Source organism: Zootoca vivipara, chromosome 10 (assembly GCF_965207765.1).
Source record: "Zootoca vivipara chromosome 10, rZooViv2.hap1.1, whole genome shotgun sequence".
NCBI lineage: Eukaryota > Metazoa > Chordata > Lepidosauria > Squamata > Lacertidae > Zootoca > Zootoca vivipara.
This window is the reverse complement of record NC_142593.1, coordinates 35213536-35225806: the sequence shown is the minus strand read 5'-3', so window position 1 is coordinate 35225806 and position 12271 is coordinate 35213536. Positions and strand designations below refer to the sequence as shown.

Sequence of the window (12271 nt, the reverse complement as noted above, 5' to 3'; positions counted from 1 at the left end):
TTTAGAATTCAACATAGACATTATGAGGGATCTGTTGCATGTGATTTTATTTTTACAAAATAAAAAAATCCTTCCAGTAGCACCTTAGAGACCAACTAAGTTTGTCATAGGTATGAGCTTTCGTGTGCATGCCACTTCTTCAGATTCTTCATTTTTACAGCTATATAAAATTCATGGTATGTTTCATAATTCTTGTTAAGCTAAAGCAAGCAAGCAATATAATAAGATTGTTTGTTGAAGTTGGCTGGTAAGATGTATTTCTGTAAAAGGAAATGACCTTTTATACAGTAGGCATTTTCTTCAAGTGAAGGGAGTGTGTATCCTGTTAACCTCATAGGTTTTTTTCAAACACCACTGCAATCTTGATCCTGATAAGTAGGTTTGGTTACCAGTGCACTTAATTCTTTTTTCTGAGTTGGAAGAAGTGGAGCAAGATTCTTCATTGGCTAAAATGAGTAGTTCTAGTTACAATATTAGATTTATTCTTGAAAAAGCAGCATCCCTAGAAGTTACCTTAAAACCAGATCCTAGTATAGAAGAGAGTGGGATTACTAGTACTCTTGAGCCATGTGAGGAAAACCTTGTTTTGTAAGTATTGGTAAACTTGCTGTTGCTCGTCTGTCTTTTGTGATCTACTTTTCATACAGTGCAGAATGACTAATAATCTATATTATATTGTGAATGTTATATTTTAACTATCTGAGTCATAACAATGTACTGTACTGTTATTGTGCACTAAAAGATAACTCCTTCTTATTTAATTGAGCACGTCACCAAGAGACTTAGATCAGCACTGAAGTGCCGTTTAGTTCAAGCTAAATTAATTCCTTTATTTTGTAGGCAAGAGTTTGTTTGAAGTAGCAATTCATGTTCTGTTGTTCTAATTCTCTTACAGAAAATTTGTTTTATGCTTTTTAAGGATAACATAGAAAATGCAACAATTTTTAGTGAAGTGATAATTCCTGCATTTTTCATACTTCTTATCTCATTGATGATGATATGCAGAAGTGAAATCAGCTCAAACATAAATGTAATAGCAAACTGGCCTCCTGAGTGTATGTAGCATTTGTTCATCTAATTTTATAGTGGACTAACTGATTTGGGATAGTGCCTGGAATACTTTCTAAACAGAGCAGCCAGAATCCTAAAAGATCTGATATCTTGAACAACTTGCAATAAATATATTTGAGCCTTCCATATAGCAGTCCCACATGGTAAACTTCATTTAAAAGTGAGACACTTCACAGAATGTTAAGTAAAGTTTTGTTTTTAAACAAACTCATGCAAGTCTTTGGTCTCTAAGAGAAGAATCTATATACATCTACTCAGGCCAGTAAGTTTGTAGGATTTCAGCCTAAGCTAAGTCTTTGGATCCGGCCTAAATAAATATACTACTATATGCCCATAGAAGGACATGGCCTTGTTTCCTCAGTGAAGAAGGGGTTGGCAGCTTAAAAAAACAAAACAAAAAAACCCCTTTCCTGTTGCCTTCTTCCCTCCACAGTAGTATCTCTTTTTTCTGTTAATGTGCGAGTGCAACAATGATTGTTTAAATGTTACATAGACTAGCATTAGAGGATATTTTCAACTTATTTTATATTAGTAAAAAGAGAGAAGGCTTCCCACACACTATTGCTTATGAACCTCAGCCTTCCCAGTGTGTACAGTGGTACCCCGGGTTACAAACACTTCAGGTTACAAACTCCGCTAACCCGGAAGTAGTACCAGTACCTCGGGTTGAGAATTTTGCCCCAGGATGAGAATGGAAATCGTGCCCCAGCGGCGCGGCCCCATTAGTGAAAGCACGCCTCAAGTTAAGAACGGTTTCGGGTTAAGAACGGACCTCCGGAACAAATTAAGATGATGATGAAGAAAATTCCCCACAGTTGCGACAATTCATTGTTGGTCTTTCTTTCACATTTTCTTTGGAAACATTGTAAAAATTAAGCCAGTCTAACATGCTAACTTGGAGTTAGGTCTCCACCACCAGTATACTGTTGTGTGTGTTTTTAAGCCAAACTTTCATCGCCACATTTGGTAAAATCAATAGCAATTACAATTCATAAAGTGACGGATTGTTAGTATGAGATTTTCTGTGAAATGATTCCAATAGCTAGACACCCCCCCCAACAAAATGATCCTCCCATACTGCTACTTAAATTCATTATCCTCAGCCTTCAGAACATGTTATTTTTATTTATGCCTTCTCAGTCCCCTCCCCACCCTGATGGATATATTTATGTTATGCAACATTTTAATTTCCAGCATTCCCCCTTTAAAAACAATTAGCAGCATTGTTGCAAAATTTGAAGTTCTGGGGCATATTGGAACACCTTTTTGTATCCTCATTAGTAGGTTGTGGTACAAGTGGCAACTCATTATTTCTCTTCCTTTTATAGAAATGAAGATTTGAAGCAAATGTTGGAAAGCAGCAAAGATTCTGCTAAGCTGGATGCTATGAAAAGGATTGTTGGGGTATGTTAATGTGCATATAATGTTGGCAGCTCTGAAAATTGTATTTCTTCATGTGTTGAATACAGACGTGCACACACAGAAACTTCAGTTTCTCAGAGTTAGTCTGAAACTAGTTATTATTTTTAAAAATAGCTATTGACTTTACTATGTATTTTTGTCCTTATTCAGGAAAACAATGAACATGTGTTTTGTGCACCTTAGTAATATCATATATACACACAACAGACTATATTATTTTGAGAGCTAGAAGATTGTAGCTTCAGCACCTTGGATATGGACATAATAAGTTTGAATGTTTCCATTTCAGTGGTTATTTGAAATATCTCCCCTCCACCACTTTTCTGGTTACTGAGGACAGGCTAGCATGGATCCAGTTCACAATCTGGAATCTAAAAGCTACTTGAGTATATCCAAGGTGATGTCCAACAAAACGTTACAACCACCTCTTCCACCACCCCTCCTGCTATATCAGACTCCTCTCAGAAGTCCAAAGTATCCTATGACAGGTGGACCTAGCTGAGGGGACCCTAGGATCAAGTGCTCACTGTTTCTCTACAGAAGAAGAGGATAGGGAAAGAATCAGAACACACGGAAATGTTCAAAACTCAGATATATGCTAGGTGCCAAATGGTTCCTTAAACCAAGTTTACAGTCACCAAAACGGAGTATCTAGTTGCCAGTGGTTGCAAGTGGTTGATAGCAAGGTGCCTGGCACCTGGCTAATTTCAAACACTGACATGGAGGCAGAAAAATACACAACTATGACTAGGAATCCCTTCTGAATCAAGGTAAAACATTTTTCAGTTTAGCTAAGTGCTAATCATTGCAGGGGTTTCCCCATCATAGTGTGGGTTCATGTCACAATGTACTTGGAAGTACCTGGAAGTACTCACTGGACTGTTAACAAGGGCCCCCATAAACTTCCAGACCTCTGGGAATAGATTGTTGCCCTCTTTGCTTATTCACTTCTACACCGTAAACTCAGTCATGAAATGCACTGTGTAACTTTGGACCAGTCACTGTCTCTCAGTCTAACCTACTCTCCAGGCTGTTGTAGGGATCATGGAGAAAAGGAGATCCATGAATACCACCTCGAGATCTTTGGAGGAAAGACAGATTGGAACATAATGCTGATAAACAACAATACAGTCATACCTCGGTTTACAACCACCTCGGTTTACAACCGCCTCGGTTTACAAACACCGTGGACCCATCTGGAACGGATTAATTCACTTTCCATTACTTTCAATGGCAAAGTTCACTTCAGGTTAAGTGCGCTTCAGTTTAAGTACAGACTTCCAGAACCAATTACACTCATACTTCGGTTTAAGTACGCTTCAGGTTGAATATTCCACGGACCCGTCTGGAACGGATTAATCCACTTTCCATTACTTTCAATGGGAAAGTTCGCTTCAGGTTAAGTACGCTTCAGTTTAAGTACAGACTTCAGGAACCAATTGTGGTTGTAAACTGAGGTACTACTGTAATTATAAAAATACTGCCCCTAATTTTGAACCGAGGGGGGGGGGATTTGGAATCATGAAAAAAACTTAAAGAGAAAAGCATGTAACCTAAGATATTCAGGGCTACAAACAATGAAAGTTTCATGCAGGTTGTCCAGAAATCCAATATGCGGCTATTTGCTGTGACAGGATTGCCTGTGTGGGTAGTGCTGGCAGGGTGTAATCCACGCTCCCATACTGCATATGAGCTGTTACACATGGAGTTCTTAACTGAAACATCCCTGGCGCCATCCTCCTTTTTGTAATAGCATTTTTAGTTTGTCGAAGGGTTTTATATTATTTTGTTCTCTCAGAAAATTTATGAAGTAGACCACACTGCAATTTGAGTAAAACAGCAAAAAGAACTGTACTAGCCCCTTCAAGACTAATACATTTATTAAGGCATAAACTTTTAGGGGCTCAAGTCCATCATTCTTGCTAATCCATGAATGCTTATCCAGTAAGACATTTGCTAGCCTTTAAATTGCTACTGGACTGTAGTTTTATTTCTGCTGTGGGTCATGGCTAGCTGACTAACCCTTTGATTGACAGTGCAGCAAAGTAATGTACCCAATGAGCCTGTGGCAAAGAGGAGGAATTTTAAATTGGGTCTGCAGATCCTGTGGTGGGCTTTTCTTGTCTCTCTCACTCTTTAAAAAAATGATACAGAGAAGGCTCTTGCCAATTGGCTTACTAAGACGGAAAAATGTGTAGGTAGTATTCTACCAGATCAAAGTATGATGCAGCCCACTAGTACACCCAATTCCTCACAAACCAAAGTTGCCTCTGACAGACTTGAGCACGGTAAGGCATGATTTGAAACTACCAGCCCCAGAAATAAATGACATGAGTATGCACCACCCTCACCAGTGAGGAATTTCCGTTTGTATTTAATAAGATTAAATACAAAATATATCCTTGGAATGGAGTACATTTTGGAATGGAGTACATCATGGAAAGTGAAGTCAAATGGGCCTTAGAAAGCACTGCTAATAACAAGGCCAGTGGAAGTGATGATATTCCAGCTGAACTATTTAAAACTCAATATGCCAGTAAGTTTAATAAGATTAAATACAAAATATATCCTTGGAATGGAGTACATTTTAAAGTCCGCAATACTGACAGCATTTTCTGTAACTGACACCTGTAAATCTGTTTGGCTACTAGACACTTTGTTTCTTCTGCCAGTTTACAAGTGCATGGGACCTCTTGGCCATAGTAATTTGGTTCTGGATTGCGATTGCTTTAAGTGGTACAGAAAGCTGTTTAACTACTCTATTCTTCTTTAGGAAATACCATAAGTTTCAAAATAGAAAACTTGATTTAAACCAATAAGTCAAATCTTTCCCTTTTAAGGGTGTGTATCTGGTTGAAATCTCATTGATTTAAATCAATCCACCCTGTCATACCCTGAAAGTAGATAATGAACTGTGAGTTCATGTAAATAAGCCAGTGGAAAGATTGCTTAATGTTATAGTGAGGGATTTTGTTGTTTAGACTCTTCGTGACCCCATGGATCAGAGCACGCCAGGCACTCCTGTCTTCCACTGCCTCCCAAAGTTTGGTCAGACTCATGTTGGTATCTTCAAGAACACTGTCCAACCATCTTGTCCTCTGTCGTCCCCACAGAGGAATTATACCAGAAAGATATGGAGGTCTTGTACACCCCAGGTAGGGTGGTTTGCTGACCTTGAGCCAGACATCATGGAAAGTGAAGTCAAATGGGCCTTAGAAAGCACTGCTAATAACAAGGCCAGTGGAAGTGATGATATTCCAGCTGAACTATTTAAAACTCAATATGCCAGTAAGTTTGGAAAACTCAGCAGTGGCCAGAGGATTGGAGAAGATCAGTCTACATCCCAATCCCAAAGAAGGGCATTGCCAAAGAATGTTCCAACTACCACACAATTGCACTCATTTCACACGCTAGCAAGGTTATGCTTAAAATTCTACAAGGCAGGCTTAAGCAGTATGTGGACTGAGAACTCCCAGAAGTGCAAGCTGGATTTCAAAGGGGCAGAGGAACCAGAGACCAAATTGCAAACATGCGCTGGATTATGGAGAAAGCTAGAGAGTTCCAGAAAAAAACATTTACTTCTGCTTCATTGACCACGCAAAAACATTTGACTGTGTCAACCACAGCAAACTATGGCAAGTGCCTGATTGCCTCATCTGTCTCCTGAGAAATCTCTATGTGGGACAAGAAGCTACAGTTAGAACTGGATATGGAACAACTGATTGGTTCAAAATTGGGAAAGGAGTACGACAAGGCTGTATATTGTCTCCCTGCTTATTTAACTTATATGCAGAATTCATCATGCGAAAGGCTGGACTGGATGAATCCCAAGCCAGAATTAAGATTTCCGGAAGAATTATCACCAACCTCATATATGCTGATGACACAACCTTGGTGGCAGAAAGTGAGAAGGAATTGAAGAACCTTTTAATGAGTGAGGGATAGTACCCAGATTTATAGTATGACGGAGCTAAAGCTTCTGACTCCAACATAGATTCTACACTCACACTATTACAGCTAGGCTGAGCAGTTGTATTGCTGTTGTAAAGGGTAATATGTAGAGCACTGGTTATGATAGCCAGCATTTTACTGTGTTGTGAACTGCAACAGGTTAGCAAAGAAACTTTCCTGATCACAAACTCTTAACCTCTTGTTCTATATAATATGCAATATCAAAGCTTTTAACATTCAGGCTATTTAAAGCTGCTAAACTGAAATGATATCTTGGTCTTTGAAAGACCCATTATGTTCTCTTGGGTTAATGAGCCATGAACAAAGGAGGATTTACACTGATCATTATGACTTAATGAGACAAAATACTCTTTAAAAAGATCCTAAATACATATTTACATGGTACACTGCAGCTATTATGGTTGGTCAGTTAAATAATGCAATATACATGTGAATTTCCATGATATATTTTAAAGCTAGTGATTTTCCAAATATACCTTCACAACAAATTGTGTGTGTTTATAAATATGCCTGAAACCTTTTTCATATGTTGTAGTATTAAACTGCTCAGCCAAATTATCTGTTAGTGGGGAAAGCATTAATTCCGGAAATGGTGAAGTTAGGTGCAATCTGGTAAACATTTACAGTGTTTCTCATATTTTAAGGCATCCCCAAAAAATAAGCCATGACAGGATTTCAAAGGGTTGGTGAAAAATAAGACATACCCCGAAAATAAGCACTATCGCAAAGCCCCGACCGAGCGAGAGGCGAAGCCGCGGGACCCAGCAGGAGCCTCGGTGTCCCCTGTGCGAAGCCCTGGGACCCGGCAAGAGCCTCAGAGCGCGTGCGCTAACCCCTGGGAGCCGCGGCAAAGCCCTGGGACCCGGCTGGAGCTTCAGCGCGCGCGCGCTAACCCCCGGCACCCGGCTGGGCCGCGGGAGGTAGCGCGAGTGGCGGGAGGCCGGCGAGGTAGCGCAAGATCGGGCCCTCACCGGCTCCGCTATCACCGCCGCTGCGAGCCCTGAATTGCGGCGTGGCGGGGACTTTTCGCCGTTTGCCTTCCCCTTGGTTCGGGGAAGGCAAACCGCGAAAAGCCCCGCCGCGCCACAATTCGGCTCCTTCCCCCAGGCGCTTCGTCTTCGGGAAGCAGGCAGGGAGACGGCAACAGCAGGAAGCAGGCAGGAGGGGAAGCAGGCAGGCCGGCTTCGCAGCGGCGGTGGCAGGGGATCCAGCGAGAGCCCGATCCCAAGCAAGGCTGGCACACATTGATCGTAAGTCGAATAAATTCGTAAGCCCGCCCCCATTTTTTCCCTTACTAACTCAAAAAAATTGTATGTCGAGTCATTCGTATGTCGAGGTGCCACTGTATCATGCTTGTTTGGGCTCTGTTCTGCTGCTTTTGATCTCAGAAACCTTTCACTTGCTTGATGCACTTTATTAAAAAAATAAGACATCCCTTGAAAATAAGCCATGGTGTGTTTTTTTGAGGAAAAAATTAATATAAGACGTGTCTTATAATATGAGAAACACGGTACCTAGAAGTAATTCTGAAATCAGTGGAATTTCTGAGTAAGCATTCTTAGGATTGTCCTGTCAGTTTCTATCTTAATTTAGCTAGGTATGTATCAGAGCAAAAATTCACAGGATAGCCCTCCTTTGGAAATCCTGGCAGAGAGGCAAAGGGTGACTAATAAAGTTGAATAGAAATGCCAAGAGTGTTCTGATTTGCCTTCCTCTTGTGTTTGTTACTTTCTTGCTCAATAAATACAAAAACTGCTTGTGTTTTGTAAATCTTTCATACACTTTTCAGATTATAAAAAAATAGTTACATGGATATCTAGTAGACAACTTGTGATATTTTAAAGGACACATTTAACTGGCTTTAAAGAAGAAGATGCTCTTAAGAATTTCAGAAGTGAAATATAGTACAGTACTGTAACTTAATTTAAGTCCATGATAGCATAATTATGGACTTTATTTGAAAATAGTGTGCTATAATTTTTCTGCATTGCAGAAATATAATTGTTATAATATAATTATTTATGCATTGCAGGGGGTTGGACTAGATAACTCTTGAGTCCTTTCCAATTCTATGATTCTATAATAAATGTTTTATTTTGTGTTCCAAGATGATAGCCAGAGGGAAGAATGCATCTGAATTGTTTCCTGCCGTAGTGAAGAATGTAGCGAGTAAAAATATTGAGGTATGATAACAAAGCTTATACCCTTGCAATATTATTCTTTTATAGTGTAAATGTTTTCAGTTCTTCCCATGAAAATGTTTTTTATCAGAGTTCACCATTAAGTCCAGTTAAAAATACTTGTAGATTTAACTGTATGCTGAAATAGAGGAAATCATGTACTGTATTCAGAATTTGTTTGGTACATAGTAAAGTGGTGAAATACTTGTTAAGTAAACAATGTGTTGGACAGATACTGGACATGTACCATTGGATCCAAGAACTATGAACAAAATAAAATTAACCTCTGGTGCTTTTATACAATTACTAGCAAAAGACCGCATAGTGTTAGATAACTTATATTTTATAGCAGGCCTCGTGTTTCTACATGTTTCATTTCTTTACAGTGCTGTAGCAATAGAAATGTGGGACGCAGGTGGTGCTGTGGGTTAAACCACAGAGCCTAGAGCTTGCCGATCAGAAGGTCGGCGGTTCGAATCCCTGCGACGGGGTGAGCTCCCATTGCTCGGTCCCAGCTCCTGCCAACCTAGCAGTTCGAAAGCACATCAAAGTGCAAGTAGATAAATAGGGGGCTACAGCAGGAAGGTAAATGGCGTTTCCGTGTGCTGCGCTGGTTCGCCAGGAGTGACTTTGTCATGCTGGCCACATGACCTGGAAGCTGTACGCCAGCTCCCTCGGCCAATAATGCGAGATGAGCGCCACAACCCCAGAGTCGGTCACGACTGGACCTAATGGTCAGGGGTCCCTTTACCTTTTACTAGCAATAGAAATAAAACAACCTTTCTGTGGGCAAAAACTGCACTGTTTCAGTGCATTCTGAATGATGTTTTGACTGCTGGGAGGGGAGCTACTGTAGTTGTAATTTGAGGTTTGCCAAGTGACCTTTTGGATACTTGCCAATGATCCAATGATGCTGTGTACTCTGCCAACATAGAACCAGGGCATGGGTCATGCTTGTTCACTCGTTCTCTTCTGTGGGTGGTGTTCCAGCTTAGAATTGCCTTTAAAAATTGGAATCATACAGAGAGCATATGACATGGGTGGGAAGGAATTCTTGCCCTCAAAACTAGTGAAAAACGTTTTGTTGTTCTAGTAAAATTCATTTTCATAAGAGCATTCTGCCCTAGTCTTGTTATATGTGTCATGTCAAAAGATGCAGAAAAGTGACCTAGAAAGTACTTGGTGGTGTAGAACAGAAATAATCAAAGGTTTAGTCAATAACTCATGAAGTTTGATATACTTGTATTGATAAACTAATTAAACAGATCTGCCTGTGTTCCTCAGCTCTAATATGGCACTGTTATTATTAGTTTTAAAGGGAGGAGTGCTGTAACATTGAATGAAGGTAAATGATAAAAGAATGGTGTAGGCACGAAATCAAAGTCCTCCTGCCTCTAGTCTCAGAGTGGTTTCAAGGAAAGTAGGCTTTCTCTGCACACCTGCAGTCATTCACTACAAAGGCCTCTTGTTGTCACTGTTGATTGCTGCTGCTTCATAGTAGAACAACAAATAATTTAGTGGCTCCTAACCTTCTGTGATTCATTATCTTGCTTTTTGGCAGAATGGGCAGAAAAATATTTCTTCATATAGTGATAATAATTATAGCACAGTTGTAGTTAAGGGGTTTTCAGAGTTTCCAATATAAACCCTTATGGTCAGTTTGTAACTCAGAACAATTTTTTCTGTGCTTAGTTAAACATACAGACTTTGTTTATACCTTAACTAAAGCATAATTTTTTAAAGCCTAAGCAAGATCAAACTGAATGATTTGTAGTACTTATGAAACTAGAGCTTGGAAGCCTTTAATCTGTGAATCTGTTGTCCTAGGGAAGCTACAATTACCATTCTTCATGATTATGCCCCTTCAGAAATACACATTGCATAAAATAAGTTTGGAAGGCAAAATTCTTCCTGGACATTTGTAGGAGTGTATATTCTGAACTATATTAAATGATTCTGATTTGACTATCATGAACCTCAACAACAACAGAATGCAAGACCTGTGCTGCTTCATGTTCCCTCCCTTATTGTTGCTTTCAACCGCTTGTATTTTGTGTCTGTCTGCTTTAAGTTTATAACCACTTTTAACTATTAACTTTTATCCCTCTCCTCTTTAAGTCTTATGTGCTTTATTTTATTTGCATGTTTGTATCTTATGCTGGTCTGCTACCATAATAAAATTTGTTTTTTACTATTATGAACTAATCTGTTTTTCAGATTAAAAAACTTGTATACGTATACCTGATGCGCTATGCAGAGGAGCAGCAGGACCTGGCATTGCTATCAATTAGCACCTTTCAGCGTGCTCTGAAAGTGAGTAAATGTCTAGTTAGCAGTGTTTTCCTGTGAAGTTGTCTGTCATTAAAAAGGTACACATAATTTTTATTGGGGAAAGCAAGAACTAACTAGCTAGGGATGAGTAGAATAATATTTAACATCTAGATTGTCCTAGAACCTTAGGGTGATGATGCTGGCCTACTTGGTATGGCTACTGTTATTGAACAGAGACTCCATTTGGGGGGATCAGCTTTGCTTAGAAAATATTCTGGTTTTGCATATCAAGTATGCATTTGTTTAGTCATGTTAGTCACACACAAGCAGAAAGTTTGTGAATTTTGTAAAGACTGCTTTCCCTCATTCCTAATTTAAAAGATAATTGGTTTATGTAGCAGAGATGAAGTTCTTCAACTCTGATGTGTCATTTACATGCCTTTCCCAATAACGGGCTCAGAACCATGGGGATGTGGAATGAGAGCTTGTTACTGTAGTGGGATGTTTTAGGTTTAAAAAGGTAGGATCAGTAGCACATGTTTGACTCATTCTGTTCTGATTTGGGGGCAGCTTAGAAATGATGCAGTCAGTGCCTGACATTTTTGAGACTTGCTTGGTATTGACATTCAAGCTAAGCAATCCTTAATTTTGATGTTTTACGCTACTTTGACTGTCGCTTCTCTTTATTCTATCAGAATGTTGTCTAAAAGCATACCAGTTTTGCACCCATATTTTATAAAGAGTCTGCCTTCATGACTTGGTAACATGGCTTTCTTGAAAAGGGCTTCATGTCCAGATGAGAAAATGAAAACCTTGGCTGCTACAGACGTGGCTGTCTTAGGCATTAGAGCGGTTTCCCCCATAGTTTGGGGTTGGAGTATGGGGTGAGCTCAGGTGCTTTTAACAATTTCGGTGGTGTTAAGAGTATGGAGAAATATTTCTTACATGTAGACTTGAGTACTGTACAGGCTTGAACTGTGTATCAGTCCTGTGCAAAGAGCAGGGAATCTAAAGGGAAAGACAAAATGTTACGATATCTCCTAGATCCTTTAAATACAGTAACAAGCAATTTAACTGTATATCATCATAAAGCAAAATCAAGATTTTAAATTTAATTATGGGGTATCTCCCTGGGTTGACAAAGTAACATTGTTGCAATACAGTATAACATCTGGTATATCTCTTGCAGTTTTCCCTCTTTCTATGGACTACTTTGGTCCTGGGCAAATGATTCTCTTAATCTTAGTGTTTTCATTTGGAAAACAGACAATGGTGACTTGGCTGCAGAGTTATTGCTTACAATAGTAGTAATAAATGGAAGGTGCGCTTTTGTACTGGAGACTACTTTGACTAAG

At 39.5% G+C, this 12271-nt stretch overlaps 1 protein-coding gene across 1 annotated transcript in view; it reads left to right on the top strand.

The window, feature by feature from the left end:
* Positions 1-12271, top strand: part of AP3B1 (adaptor related protein complex 3 subunit beta 1) — a 141490-nt gene that overhangs the window by 15694 nt on the left and 113525 nt on the right. The window contains exons 2-4 of the mRNA XM_035100070.3: positions 2400-2475; positions 8574-8648; positions 10863-10958. Coding sequence (XP_034955961.3) covers positions 2400-2475; positions 8574-8648; positions 10863-10958 — 247 coding nt within the window. The remainder of the gene's footprint in view (positions 1-2399; positions 2476-8573; positions 8649-10862; positions 10959-12271) is intronic.